The 12,384-nt window shown below is 44.5% G+C and overlaps 1 protein-coding gene across 1 annotated transcript; it reads right to left on the reverse strand.

Annotated features, from left to right (window-relative positions):
* Window positions 1-7,878: 7,878 nt before the first annotated feature.
* LOC105708352 (vasculin-like protein 1) lies at window positions 7,879-9,114 on the reverse strand. Its single transcript, XM_064363705.1, has 2 exons — window positions 9,039-9,114; window positions 7,879-8,866 (listed from the first exon to the last, which is right to left on the reverse strand). The coding sequence occupies exons 1-2, from the start codon at window positions 9,112-9,114 to the stop codon at window positions 7,905-7,907; spliced, it is 1,038 nt and encodes a 345-aa protein (XP_064219775.1). The 3' UTR covers window positions 7,879-7,904.
* Between the last annotated feature and the right edge of the window lie 3,270 nt (window positions 9,115-12,384).

Below are 12,384 nucleotides of genomic sequence, written 5' to 3' on the forward strand. Positions count from 1 at the left end.
TTCCCTTATTTGGCTAGAACAGAACATTATGAGAGTCAGTTACCATAAATCCCCCTCTGGGAAGGTCTCCAGTCTGGGAAGGTCTCCATTGACCTAAACAAACTTCATCAGAACCTTCCATCTAAGGAAGCTTGAAAACTCCCCACTTTGTTAAGTTTCATGTGTAAATTCCTTATCCCTATTCCAGGAGTTACTAATCACTGAGTGGATCCCATGCATGTGGAAATAAGACTTGTCTCCTGTTCATCTACTGCTTGTCTCCTAATTTGCAGGTCCCCCTCCATCAGATCCAAGTTGGAAGAGCAAAAGCTATTCTCGGAACAAGATTCTCCTCCTCCTCCTCCTCCTTCTCCTTCCTCCTCTTCCTCTTTCTTCTTTCTTTCTTCTTTTATTATTTTATTTTATTTTTTGTTGTTGAGACAGGGTCTCACTCTGTCTCCCAGGCTGGAGTGCAGAGTGCACTGTTGTCAACATAGCTCACTGCAGTCTCAAACTTCTGAGCCCAAGCAATCCTCCCTCCTCAGCCTCCTGAGTAGCTGGGGGACAGGAGAGCACTCTGCAAATTTTAAAGTTTTTTTGTAGATACAGGGTCTCACCATTTTGTCCAGGCTGGTCTCAAACTCCTAGGCTGAGCCACTGTTCCCAGCCTCCCTTTTTTTTTTTTTTTTGAGGCGGAGTTTTGCTTTTGTTGCCCAGGCTGGAGTGCAGTGGCAGTGCAATCTTGGCTCACTGCAACCTCCACCTCCCAGCTTCAAGCAATTCTCCCGCTCCTCCCAGCTTCAAGAAATTCTCCTGCCTCAGCCTCCTGAGTAGCTGGGATTACAGGTGCCTACCACCATACCCAGGTAATTTTTGGGGTATTTTGGTAGAGATGGGGTTTCACCATGTTGGCCAGGCTAGTCTCGATCTCCTGACCTCAGGTGATCCATCTGCCTCAGCCTCCCAAAGTGCTGGGATTACAGGCGTGAGCCACTGTGCCTGGCAGTTTTTTTATATGCTTTTTTTTTTAGGTTTTAAAACATTGCACAAGTAAGACATGTTCACCATAAAAAAATCAGAAAATGTAGATATACAAAAATAAATAGGCAAATAAAAATAATCAGTCATCTCACCACATGGAAATAATCAGGATTATTTGCTACATAATCTTTATTTTTATTTATTTATTTTTTAAGATGGAGTTTCGCTCTTGTCGCCCAGGCAGGAGTGCAACGGTGGGATCTCGGCTCCCTGAAACTTCTGCCTCCCAGGTTCAATTGATTCTCCTGTCTCAGCCTCCTGAGTACCTGGGATTATAGTTGCATGTTACCACACCCAGCTAATTTTTGTATTTTTGCTAGAGATGGGGTTTCATCATGTTAGCCAGGCTGGTCTTGAACTCCTGACCTCAGGTTATCCACCCACCTCTCTCTCCCAAAGTGCTGGGATTACAGGCATGAGCCACTGCACCCGGTCTTGCTATACACTCTTTATATTACAGTTTTCCCCATGCATACATTTATATTAATAAGATATAATGAAAGCTGTTTTTTAGATGAAGTATTGTAAGCAAACAAAAATACAGAGACTACTATAACATACACTCATAATCATAGTCAAGTTTTGACAAATCCTAACATTTTTAGCATATTTTCTTTGGCTCTTAAAAAAAAAAACAACTAGGTGCTCCTTTGCAATCTTGCTGTACTCCTCCTCAGAGAAAATCTCTCACAAATTTGGGGTTTATCATTCTTTTCCATGCACTTGATATAGTTACGCATCAAATAAATGGCATGACTCTGCACATATCCTTTTGCAAGTTGGTGTTCGGGTCTGACATTATGCTGTGGAGGTATGTTGACATTGATCTGGGTTCATTCATTCATCCTAGTTCATTTCTTTTGCTTTTGCAAACTGCACTACAGAACATTCTGGTACAAGTCCTTGTGTGTGCGCATGAGACAGGCTCTTTCTCTGTCACCCAGCCTGGAGTGCAGTGGTGTGAACATGGCTCACTGCAGCCTCGGCCTTCTGGGCTCAAGCTGTCTTCTCACCTCAGCCTCCTAAGTGGCTGGAACCACAGGCATGCACCACTGCCCCCAGTTAATTTTGTATAGAGATGGGGTCCCACTATGTTACCAGGCTGGTCTCAAACTCCTGGCCTCAAGCGATCCTCCTTCTAGGACTCCCAAAGTGCTTGGGATTACAAGCATGAGCCATCGCATCTGGACACCCTATTTTATGTATTTGTCACTTTCTTGTTCCCTTCATGGTCATTTTTGGCACAATTTATCTTTACTTCCAGATGTAGATGTCTTGCTATCAAGAACTCTATTTTCTTCATTGGCATTCTGTCATAATTTATACACCATCAAGCAACTTTTACAACATCCACAGTAAACTACACACATGGGCTGTTAAAAAACATATGAGTCTGGTTGCAGTGGTTCATGCCTGTAATCCCAGCACTTTGGGAGGCCAAGGCAGGCAGATCATTTGAGCTTGGGAGTTCAAGACCAGCCTGGGCAACATGGTGAGACCCTATCTCTACTGAAAATGCAAAAAAAACAGCTGGCCATAGTGGTGCAAGCCTATGGTCCCAGCTACTCAGGAGGCTGAGGTGGGAGGATCGCTTGAGCCAGGGTGGGGGCAGAGGTTGCAGTGAGCCGAGATCACACCACTGCACTCCAGCCTGGGTGACAGAGTGAGACCCTGTCTCAAAAAATAATACACACACACACACACACACAGGAAAATATCTATAAATTACTCCAAGTCAATGAGGTTATTGCATTTCCATTTCATTCTACCCATCTGATGTTTGTTGAGAAGGTTCTTTGGGACAGGAGGTGTACTGGGTTCTAGGGGTCCCTGCCCTCCAGGAGTTCACAGTCAGCCAAATGCTGCTCTCAGCATCCTCTCAGCTAAACCAAAAAGGGAAACAGAATGTTTTGTCTCTGACTCGTGATTAAAGAATGAAAACTGACTGGGCGCAGTGGCTCATGCTGGTAATTCTAACACTTTGGGAGGCTGGGACGGGAGGATTGTAAAAAATACAAAAATTAGCTAGACGTGGTGGTGCACACCTGTAGTCCCAGCTACTCAGGAGGCTGAAGTGAGAGGATCACCTGAGCCCAGGGAGGTTAAGGCTGCAGGGAGCCATGATCATGCCACTGCACTCCAGCCTGGGCAACACAGCAAGACCCTGTTTCTTAAAAAAAAAAAAAAATAGAATGCTCTTTACTCTGATGCTAATAAACAAAAAGGATTTGTTGGCCCAGCATGGTGGCTTATGCCTGTAATCCTAGCACTTTGGGAGGCTGAGGTGGGTAGATCACCTGAGGTCAGGAGTTTGAGAGCAGCCTGCCCAACATGGAGAAACTCCATCTCTACTAAAAATACAAAAATTAGCTGGGTGTGGTGGCGCACACCTGTAATCCCAGCTACTCAGAAGGTTGAGGCAGGAGAATCGCTTGAACCCGGGAGGCGGAGGTTGCAGTGAGCCGAGATCGCGGCACTGCACTCCAGCCTGGGACACAGAGCAAGACTCTGACTCAAAAACAAACAAACAAAAAAAAATGCACTTGTCACATACATGCTGCTGTGTGAACAATCTCTTCAACAGCCTTTTACAGACAATGCACAATGATTCCATTCTTCTTGGGGTTCATTCCACTATCACCTTCCCAGAAAGCCAAGGGCTTCATTTAGCAAGGGTCTTTGGGTGAGAATGTCCCACTAAAAACAGTAGTCTGGGTATAAAGTGTTCTGCTGATTCAACATCAACCCCACGAACAGCCACTGGTACCTCACATGCAGTCATTCAAGCACCATGATCAGCACAGTATTAGGCTCACAGTAGGAGCTTAACCACATGTCGATTCAGCCAACATTCACTTTACTGGATACTTACTGTTAGAAGTAATGGCAAAAACCGCAATTGCTTTTGCACCAACCTAATACATACCAGGCATCCAACCTAAATCCTGAGAGCATTTGGGTAAATAAAAGACAGACACAGGTCCATCTCATACACTGCTGGTGAAAATGGAAAGTGATACAGCCACTTTTGAAAACAGTTTGGCAGTTCTGCAAGAAGTGAAACACCCACTTAGCATACAATCCAGCAGTTCCACTCCTGGGTATCCAGGCATCTACCCTAGTGAAGTGAAAATGTATATCCACACCAAGACTTGGATGCATTTTTTTTATACTCCTGGGCTCAATCCATCCTCCTGCGTCAGCCCCCAAGTAGCTGGGACTAGAGATGCGTGCCACCATGCCTGGCTAATTTATTTGTTTAGATCACAGGGTCTTACTACGTTGCCCAGGCCAGTCTTGAGCTCCTGACTTCAAACAATCCTCCTGCCTCAGCCTCCCGAGTAGCTGGGGACTCGTATGCAAATATTGATAGCAGCATTCTTCTATAGACAAAAACTGGAAGCAATCCAAAAGCCCAAAATGTAAGTGGATAAACAAAATGTCATCCACCCATAAAATGGAATACTCCTCAGCAATACAGGAAACAGCGCCGGTGCACAGAGCAACACAGATGAAGCGCAAAGACCGCGCTAAGAGAAAAGAGCCAGGCACAGAAGCCCACATGCTGTATGATTCCATTTATGTGAAATTTCTTTTTTTTTTCTTTTTTTTTGAGACGATGTCTTACTTTGTTGCCCAGGCTGGAATGCAGTGGCACAATCTTGGCTCACTGCAACCTCCGCCTCCTGGGTTCAAGCAATTCTCTGCCGCAGCCTCCCGAGTAGCTGGGATTACAGGTGCCCACCCCCATGCCCGGCTAATTTTTGTATTTTTAGTAGAGACGGGGTTTCACTAACTTGGTCAAGCTGGTCTTGAACTCCTGACCTCGTGATTCACCCGCCTTGGCCTCCCAAAGTGCTGAGATTACAGGTGTGAAACACCACACCTGGCCTTTTTTTTTTTTTTTTTTTAAGACAGGGACCTTGCTCTGTCACCCAGGCTGGAGTGCAGTGGTGTAATCATAGCTCACTGCAGCCCCAACCTCCTGGGCTCAAGAGATCCTCCCACTTCAGCCTCCCAAGTAGCTGGTACACAGGCATGTGCCACCTCACCCAGCTAATTTTATTTTTTGTAGAGATGAGGCCTCACTATGCTGCCCAGTCTGGCTCTTTTTTTTTTTTCAACGTAGAGGTTTACAGCTGTAAATTTCCATCTGAATGCTGCTTTTCACTGCTTCTCTTTTTATTATTATTATTTTTTATTGCTAAATAATATTCTCTTGTATGGCTAGACTACATTTTATTTTTAGACAGAGATTTTCTTTTTATTTGTCTTTGAAAATAGTTTATGCCTGTTCTTTCTACTTGTTTTATTTTTACAGCAGTCTTAGGCTCAGAGCAAAACTGAGCAGAAGGTGCACAGCTATCCCATATACCCTGCACCCCCTCATAGCCTCCTCCATTTCCAACATTCCTCACCGAAGTATTAATACCTCTGTTATAGTTAATGAACCTGCACTGATATATCATCACCCCAAGTCCGTAGTTTACATTAGGGTTTACAATGTATACTGACATGTATCCACCGTTGTAGTATCACACAGAGTAGTTTCACTGCCCTGAAGAGCCTCCATGCTCCACCTGTCCATCCCTCCTTCCTTCCTAACCCTGGAAAACACTGATCATTTTACTGTCTGTCTCCATAGTTTTGCTTTTTTCAAAATGCTGTGTAGTTGGAGTCATACGGTCTTTTCATACTGTTTTCTTTCACTAACATACATGTAGGTTTCCATTGTGTCTTTTCATGGTTTGATAGCTCATTTCTTTTTCTTTTCTTCTTTTTTCTTTTTTTTTTTTTGAGACAGGGTCTCTGTAGCCTCAACTTCCTGGGCTCAAGCAATCTTTCCACCTCGGTCTCCTGAGAAGCTGGGACCACAGGCACAAGCCACCATGCCCAACTAATTTTTGTATTTTGTAGAGATGGGGTCCTACTATGTTCCCTCAGCCTCCCAAAGTGCTGGGATTACAGGTGTGAGCCGCCGTGCCTGGCTGCTCATTTCTTTTCAGCACTGGATAATGTTCTATTATCTGGATATACCACAGCTTATTTATCCATTTACCTGCTGAAGGACATCTAAGTTTTGACAATTATGCATAAAACTTCTGCAAACATCTGTGTGTAGTTTTTGTGTGAACATAAATTTTCAGTTCATTTGGTAAATACCAAGGAATGAGATTGCTGGAGTATATGATATAATAGTAGGTTAAATTTTGTAAGACACTGCCACACTATCTTCCAAAGACATTTTGCATTCCCACCAGCAAAGAAAGAGCATTCCTGTTGCTCCACATTCTCATCGGCATTTGGTGTTGTCAGGGTTTTAGATTTTGGCCATTGTAATAGGTGTCTAGTGGTATCTCATTGTGGTTTTAATTTGCATTTTTCTCCTAACATATAATGTGGACCATCTTTTCATGTGCTTATTTGCCATCTGTATTTCCTTTTTTTTTTTTCTCAATCTCTCACCCAGGCTAGAGTGCAGTGGCACAATCATGGCTCGTTGCCACCTCAACTTCCTGGGCTGAAGTGACCTTTCCACCTTAACCTCCTGAGTAGCTGGGAATGCAGGTGCAAACCATCATGCCCAGCTCATCTTTTGATTTTTTTGTAGAGATGAGGTCTTGCTATGTTGCCCAGACTGGTCTTGAACTCCTGAGCTCAGGGTATTCTCCTGCCTTGGCCTCCCAAAGTGCTAGGATAGGCCAGGCGTGGTGGCTCATGCCTGTAATCCCAGCACTTTGGGAGACCAAGGTGGGCAGATCACTTGAGGTTAAGAGTTCCAGACCAGCCTGGCTGACATGGTGAAAGCACATCTCTACTAAAAAATACAAAAATGAGCTGGGTATGGTGATATGTGTCTGTAATCCCAGTTACTCTGGAGGCTGAAGCAGGAGAATCACTTGAACCTGGGAGGTGGAGGTTGCAGTGAGCCAAGATGGCGCCACTACACTCTAGCCTGGGAAATAGAGCGAGACTCCATCTCAAAACAACAACAACAACAACAACAACCCAAAGTGCTAGGATTACAGGTGTGAGCCACCACACCCAGCCGCCGTCTGTGTGTCTTCTCTGGTGAGGTGTCTAAGGTTTGACCCCTTTTTAATCTCTGTTGTTGTTGTTTGCTTTGTTTTTTTTTTTTTCCAAACTGATGCAAAATATTTATTCCAAGTTAGTTATTTTATTCAGTAGTTTCCCCCTCAAGACTTGTGATAACCACATCTTTTAAATCTGTAAATAATGTTATCAAAATAACCTTAGTCTTTGAAATCTCACGAAAATTTATATTTTACAATCCACCCCGAATATCAAGGCTGCAAGAATAACTCAACATTTCCTATATCCAAATATTTTACAGCTGTACCCAAAAAGGAAAAAGAAAAAAAAACAAAAAAACATTAAACCACATATGCTTGGTTAAGGGCTAAAGTTACCCGAGCAGCCAAAAATAAAATAAAATATCCACATTATTAGCATTCATTTAATACAATTATAACTTCAATAGTCACTTTGTCATTGACAATGATTGCTTGAGCACAGGGGTGAGTGCCTCAAGGGCTGGTAGTAGGAGCTGTTGCTGCAGACCAGCGTCTCTTCTCTCTGCATTGCCAGCTCCTACCTGTGCATCGCCCCATATATACTGTGTGTGTGTGTGTGTGTGTTTAAAAAATCTGTTCCACCACACAAACTTCTCTCTATTAAGCAGATAACAGGGAAGAACAACAACAAAAGCAAAACAAGCCAATCGCTCTGTCTTTGGGATATGATTATTTCCCTTCTGAATGACTTATTCAACAACATAAGAAAAGTAAAAGAACGATTTCTGTTGTATACTCCCTAAACACACAGAGTTTACTGGGTCTGATTTAATGGTGAGCATTACATGCCTACTTCCAGGCATCGTCATCTGATGTCTCACTGCTACTGGTTTCGGTATCTGAGTCCTCAAACTCTGCTTTGCAAGTGCTTCTCCAAGGGGAGAATAGGCTGGAACTGCGGTTCTGCAAGAAGCCATTCTTTCCAAAGCCATTTCTCAGCTGCTCTGTCTTCATGTGGAACCCTTTGAGCTCATCCTCTGTGAGGGGAAGGCAATTCTCATCATTTTCAGGATATTCTTGCCATCCCATTGCTTTCAATAACTTGTGCTCTGCTTCCAGAGAGTGTGAGAGAACCTCCCCTTCTTCCACTACAGGGAGGGCAAGACCATTCTGATGACAGCCTTCCTCCCCATTTTCCTTTGGTTCAAGTGTACTGTTCTCCAAATCTTCCAGCTTGTCACAGTCTCTGTTCTCTAAGAAGTCTCCATTCCGGTCATCCTTCAGAGTCTTCAGGAACTTACTCTTTCTGTCAGTGGTTCGGTGGGTCAACTTGGTCAGACGAGAGAAGCTGATCTCAATTGGAGGGGTGGTGCTGGAAGGACTCTCTTTGGGAGAACTCAGAGCTGCACCACCAGCCAGTACCACTGGTTTGGTAACAGAGATTGGACTGGTAAAAGCGGACTCCCGGCTAGAGGAAAGGGATCCTGACTTGTGCTCCATTCTGTTAGCTTTCCATGCATTAGGCTTAGAAGGAGGTGGTACAGGCTTAGGAACCAGGTTCTTACAGACACTTGGAACCAAGGATGAAGATTTGTTCCCATTTGCATGGTGAGATCCTGGTGAGGTGAATGCAGCAGAGAAGGCAGTAGCAGGATCCTCTTTGGAAACTTTTTTGATAACTAGCATCTTGGAGGGTTGCTTGGCACTAGGTGGGTTTTCCCATACTCCAGAAGGGATCCCAATAGGTCTGCATGGCAGATTCTGTTTGCCAGCTTCTGGATTCAAGGAAGGCTCTACAAGGACTTGCAAACCTGTTTCGGAGGAACGTGTGTTTTTCCTGCTTTGTTTTCTTATTGTAGATTTTTAAGAAGTCTTTGAGGATTTTGGATAGCAGTCTTTTCTCAGATACGTCTTTTGCAAACATTTCCTCCCCATCTGTGGCTTGTTTCATTCTCTCGACATTGTTTTTCGTAGAGCAAATACGTTCCATGTTTCTGAAGGCCAGCTTATCATTTTTCCTTTCATGGATCGTAGCTTTGCTGTTGTAGCTAAAAGTCATTGCCAAACCCACTGTCATTTAGATTTCTTTTATTAATTTTCTACGGTATCTTCCAGGGGTTTTATAGTTTTGCATCTTACATTCAAGTCTGTAATACGTTTGAGTTAAGTTTTGTGAAGGGTGTAGGGTCTATGTCTAGATTCATTTTTCTGCATGGATGTCCACTTGTTCCAGCACCATTTGTGAAAAGCCTATTCTTTAAAACATTGTTAGCATATTTTATTCTTTCGTTCTTCAGTCCATGGACATTTGAGTTGTTTCTACTCGCATTCACATACAAGTTTTTGTGTGGCTGTGCTTTGAATTATCTTGGGTGTGTAGCTGGGAGTGAATTGCTGGATCACACAGTAACATCCAAGAATTTAGCATTAATACAATAATATTATCTAATGTATATATATTCAATTTCCCCAATTGTACCAATAATGCCTTGTATAGCTGTTTTCAAAAGGGAAAATTTTCAAAGGAGAAAATTTGCATACGGTGAAATTCACAAATCTTAGGTGTATATTTCAATGAGTTGTGCTAAATATATGCTCTTTTACCATCATCCCTATATGCTGATATAGGACATTGCCATTGCCCCAAAAGTTTCTCCTTCCAGTCCCTTCCCTTTCCCCTCAACAACTTTTATTATTATGGTAAGTTGTTCTGGGAATGATCTATTTATCTACAAATTCAGAATTTGCAAAACATATCCCCTTCACCTTTTTAAATGGAAGTACACTGGAGAAAGGGGGAGATGGTGAGTGCTGGAGCTAAACGGACCCTGCTCTTATCCTAACTTTACCATTTATTAGCTGTGTACTATGGCCAGGTTACCTAACATCTCCAAGTTTCAGATTTTTTCCAAATGCAAAATGGGTCACTTGTAAAAATTAGGACAACATATCTCAAGCACCTGGTACTATGGTGAGAACTCATCAAACGTTGATTCCCTCTCCATTTCCCTTTTTCTCTTTATTTGTTACGCAAAATAATCTTCATTCAATCATTTATTCAATAAATTCTTTTTTTTTTTGAGGCAGGGTCTCACTCTGTTGCTTAGGCTGGAGTGCAGTGGCACAATCATGGCTCACTGCAGCCTCAACCTCCCAGGCTCAAGTGATCCTCCCTCAGCCTATGAGTTGCTGGGACCACAGACGCATGCCACCATGCCTAATTTTTTTTTTTTTTTTTTTTTGTAGAGACAGGGTCCCCCTATATTGCCCAGACTGGTCTCAAACTCCTAGGTTCAAGTGATCTTCCCACCTGAGCCTCCCAAAGTGCTGGAGTTACAGGCATGAGCCACCACACCTGGCCTGAGGCTACTCATATTGTTTCCTGTGAGCTCAGCATCTGAGATATAGTAGATACTCAATAAGAATTTCTTAGCCGAGCACGGTGGCTCAAGCCTATAATCCCAGCACTTTGGGAGGCCGAGGCAGGTGGATCACAAGGTCAAGAGATTGAGACCAACCTGGTCAACATGGTGAAACCCCGTCTCTACTAAAAATACAAAAATTAGCTGGGCGTGGTGGTGCATGCCTGTAATCCCAGCTACTCAGGAGGCTGAGGCAGGAGAATTGCCTGAACCCAGGAGGCGGAGGTTGAGGTGAGCCGAGATCGCGCCATTGCACTCCAGCCTGGGTAACAAGAGTGAAACTCCGTCTCAAAAAAAAAAAAAAAAGAATTTCTTGGGCAGGCTTGGTGGCTTGTGCCTGTAATCCCAGCACTTAGGGAGGCTGAGGTGGGAGGACCACTTGAACCCAGGAGTTTGAGACCAGCCTGGGCAACACAGGGAGACCCCATCTCCACAAAAATTAAAAAATTAGACAGGTGTGGTGGCACGTGCCTGTGGTCCCAGCTACCCAGGAAGCTGAGGTGGGAGGATTTTTTTTCTTTTATTTATTTTTTCTCTTTTTTGTACAGCAGTTTCTCTGAATTTGTCTGGGGTGGGAGGATTTCTTGAGCCAAAGAGGTTGAGGCTGCTGTGAGCATGCCACTGCACTCCAGCCTGGACAAAAGAGCAAGACCCTGTTTCAATAAAATATAAAAAATGAAAAAAAAAAAAGTACCCAGTGCCCTAGGAGGGTATAATGGGACTTCGGACTCTCTCAGGGCTGTTGATCAGGAAGGGCATCCAGGAGGAGGTGATCCTTATTGGAGAACAGAGGAAACAGGGCAGAATGAGGCAAGACTTTTAGAGAGTACAGCGGGGCTCTCCAGGAAGAAGAGACAGGGAGTACAAATGTCCTGTGACAGGAGAGAGCATGGCACATTCAAGGAACTAAAAGGCTCAGGTAGCTACAGCAAGGAACAAGATGTGGCTGAAGCTGGTAAGGACCAAGCTTTGCAGGGCCAGCCAGCCCTAGCTGGAAATCAGGTCCCGCAACACCAAGGAGGAGCTGTGGGTGGTTTTTCAGCAGGGGTGTGGTTAGGGGTATGACATGATCAGACCTGTCCTGGAAGGAGGGAGCAGTGTCACTTCCTGAGACCATGGGGACACCTTGCAGCCATCCTGGGGAGGAACTAGTTGCCTAGACCAGGATGGTGGTGGTGGAGACGAGGAGATGGTCAGATTTTGGAAACATTTTGGGATTATTGGTAAAACGCACAGGACTTGGATATGGTCTGAACACAGGGAGGAAGGGACAAGAAGGAGGACCAGGTCTTAGGTGTGAGGAGTCAGAGTTGGACAAGGACCAAGGACTGGAGAGGAGCTGGGCACCATTATCCTCCTTCTGAGTTGAAAAAGCCAAGGTTCTGTGAGGTGAAAAGACTGAGCATGGCCCGAGAGTTCCAGGGGGCTGGGGGTGGTGGCAATGATACTGTTCTGAACACCCGCTGCTCTGGGACTTCCAGCCGGGGAATGGGGATGAGGATAAGAAACGCTCTGTTGCTGAAGGTCTGGGATCATCCACGTCTGGGCATTCTGGAAAGAAACTTCGCACCTCATATGGAAGACAGAGCTAGCAAGAATGGAGCCAAGAAACCATTTCCTGGGAGCACAAAAATATCCTGGGAGCAGCCGCCCTGCTGACAGCATGTGGTAGCTGGCACACAGTAGGCACTCAGTGGCCCATGACACTCTGCTGAGGCTTCCCCAGCACCTGAAGGCTGTGGGCCATGGGGGCGACTGCTTTGCCACTCCCTCTAGCCTACCTCTTGGCTACCTCAGATTTCAGGGTCAATCAAGAACAGTAACCCCTTCCCCTACCTGGGAAACCCAGGTGCTAGGACAAAAAAAGAGGGTGAATGTTTTTGAAAACCTATGGCCGGGCATGGTGG

This window comes from Aotus nancymaae, unplaced genomic scaffold (genome assembly GCF_030222135.1).
Source record: "Aotus nancymaae isolate 86718 unplaced genomic scaffold, 86718_ANA_hifiasm-v0.15.2.pri h1tg000053l, whole genome shotgun sequence".
NCBI classification, from domain to species: domain Eukaryota; kingdom Metazoa; phylum Chordata; class Mammalia; order Primates; family Aotidae; genus Aotus; species Aotus nancymaae.

Bases quoted from the DNA above. Each gene is read 5' to 3' on its own strand.
- LOC105708352 (XM_064363705.1), bottom strand. From the start codon at position 9,114: ATGACTTTTAGCTACAACAGCAAAGCTACGATCCATGAAAGGAAAAAT. The intron at 8,867-9,038 runs GTATTTGCTCTA...CCTCCGAAACAG, and splicing joins GGCCTTCAGAAACATGGAAC to GTTTGCAAGTCCTTGTAGAG.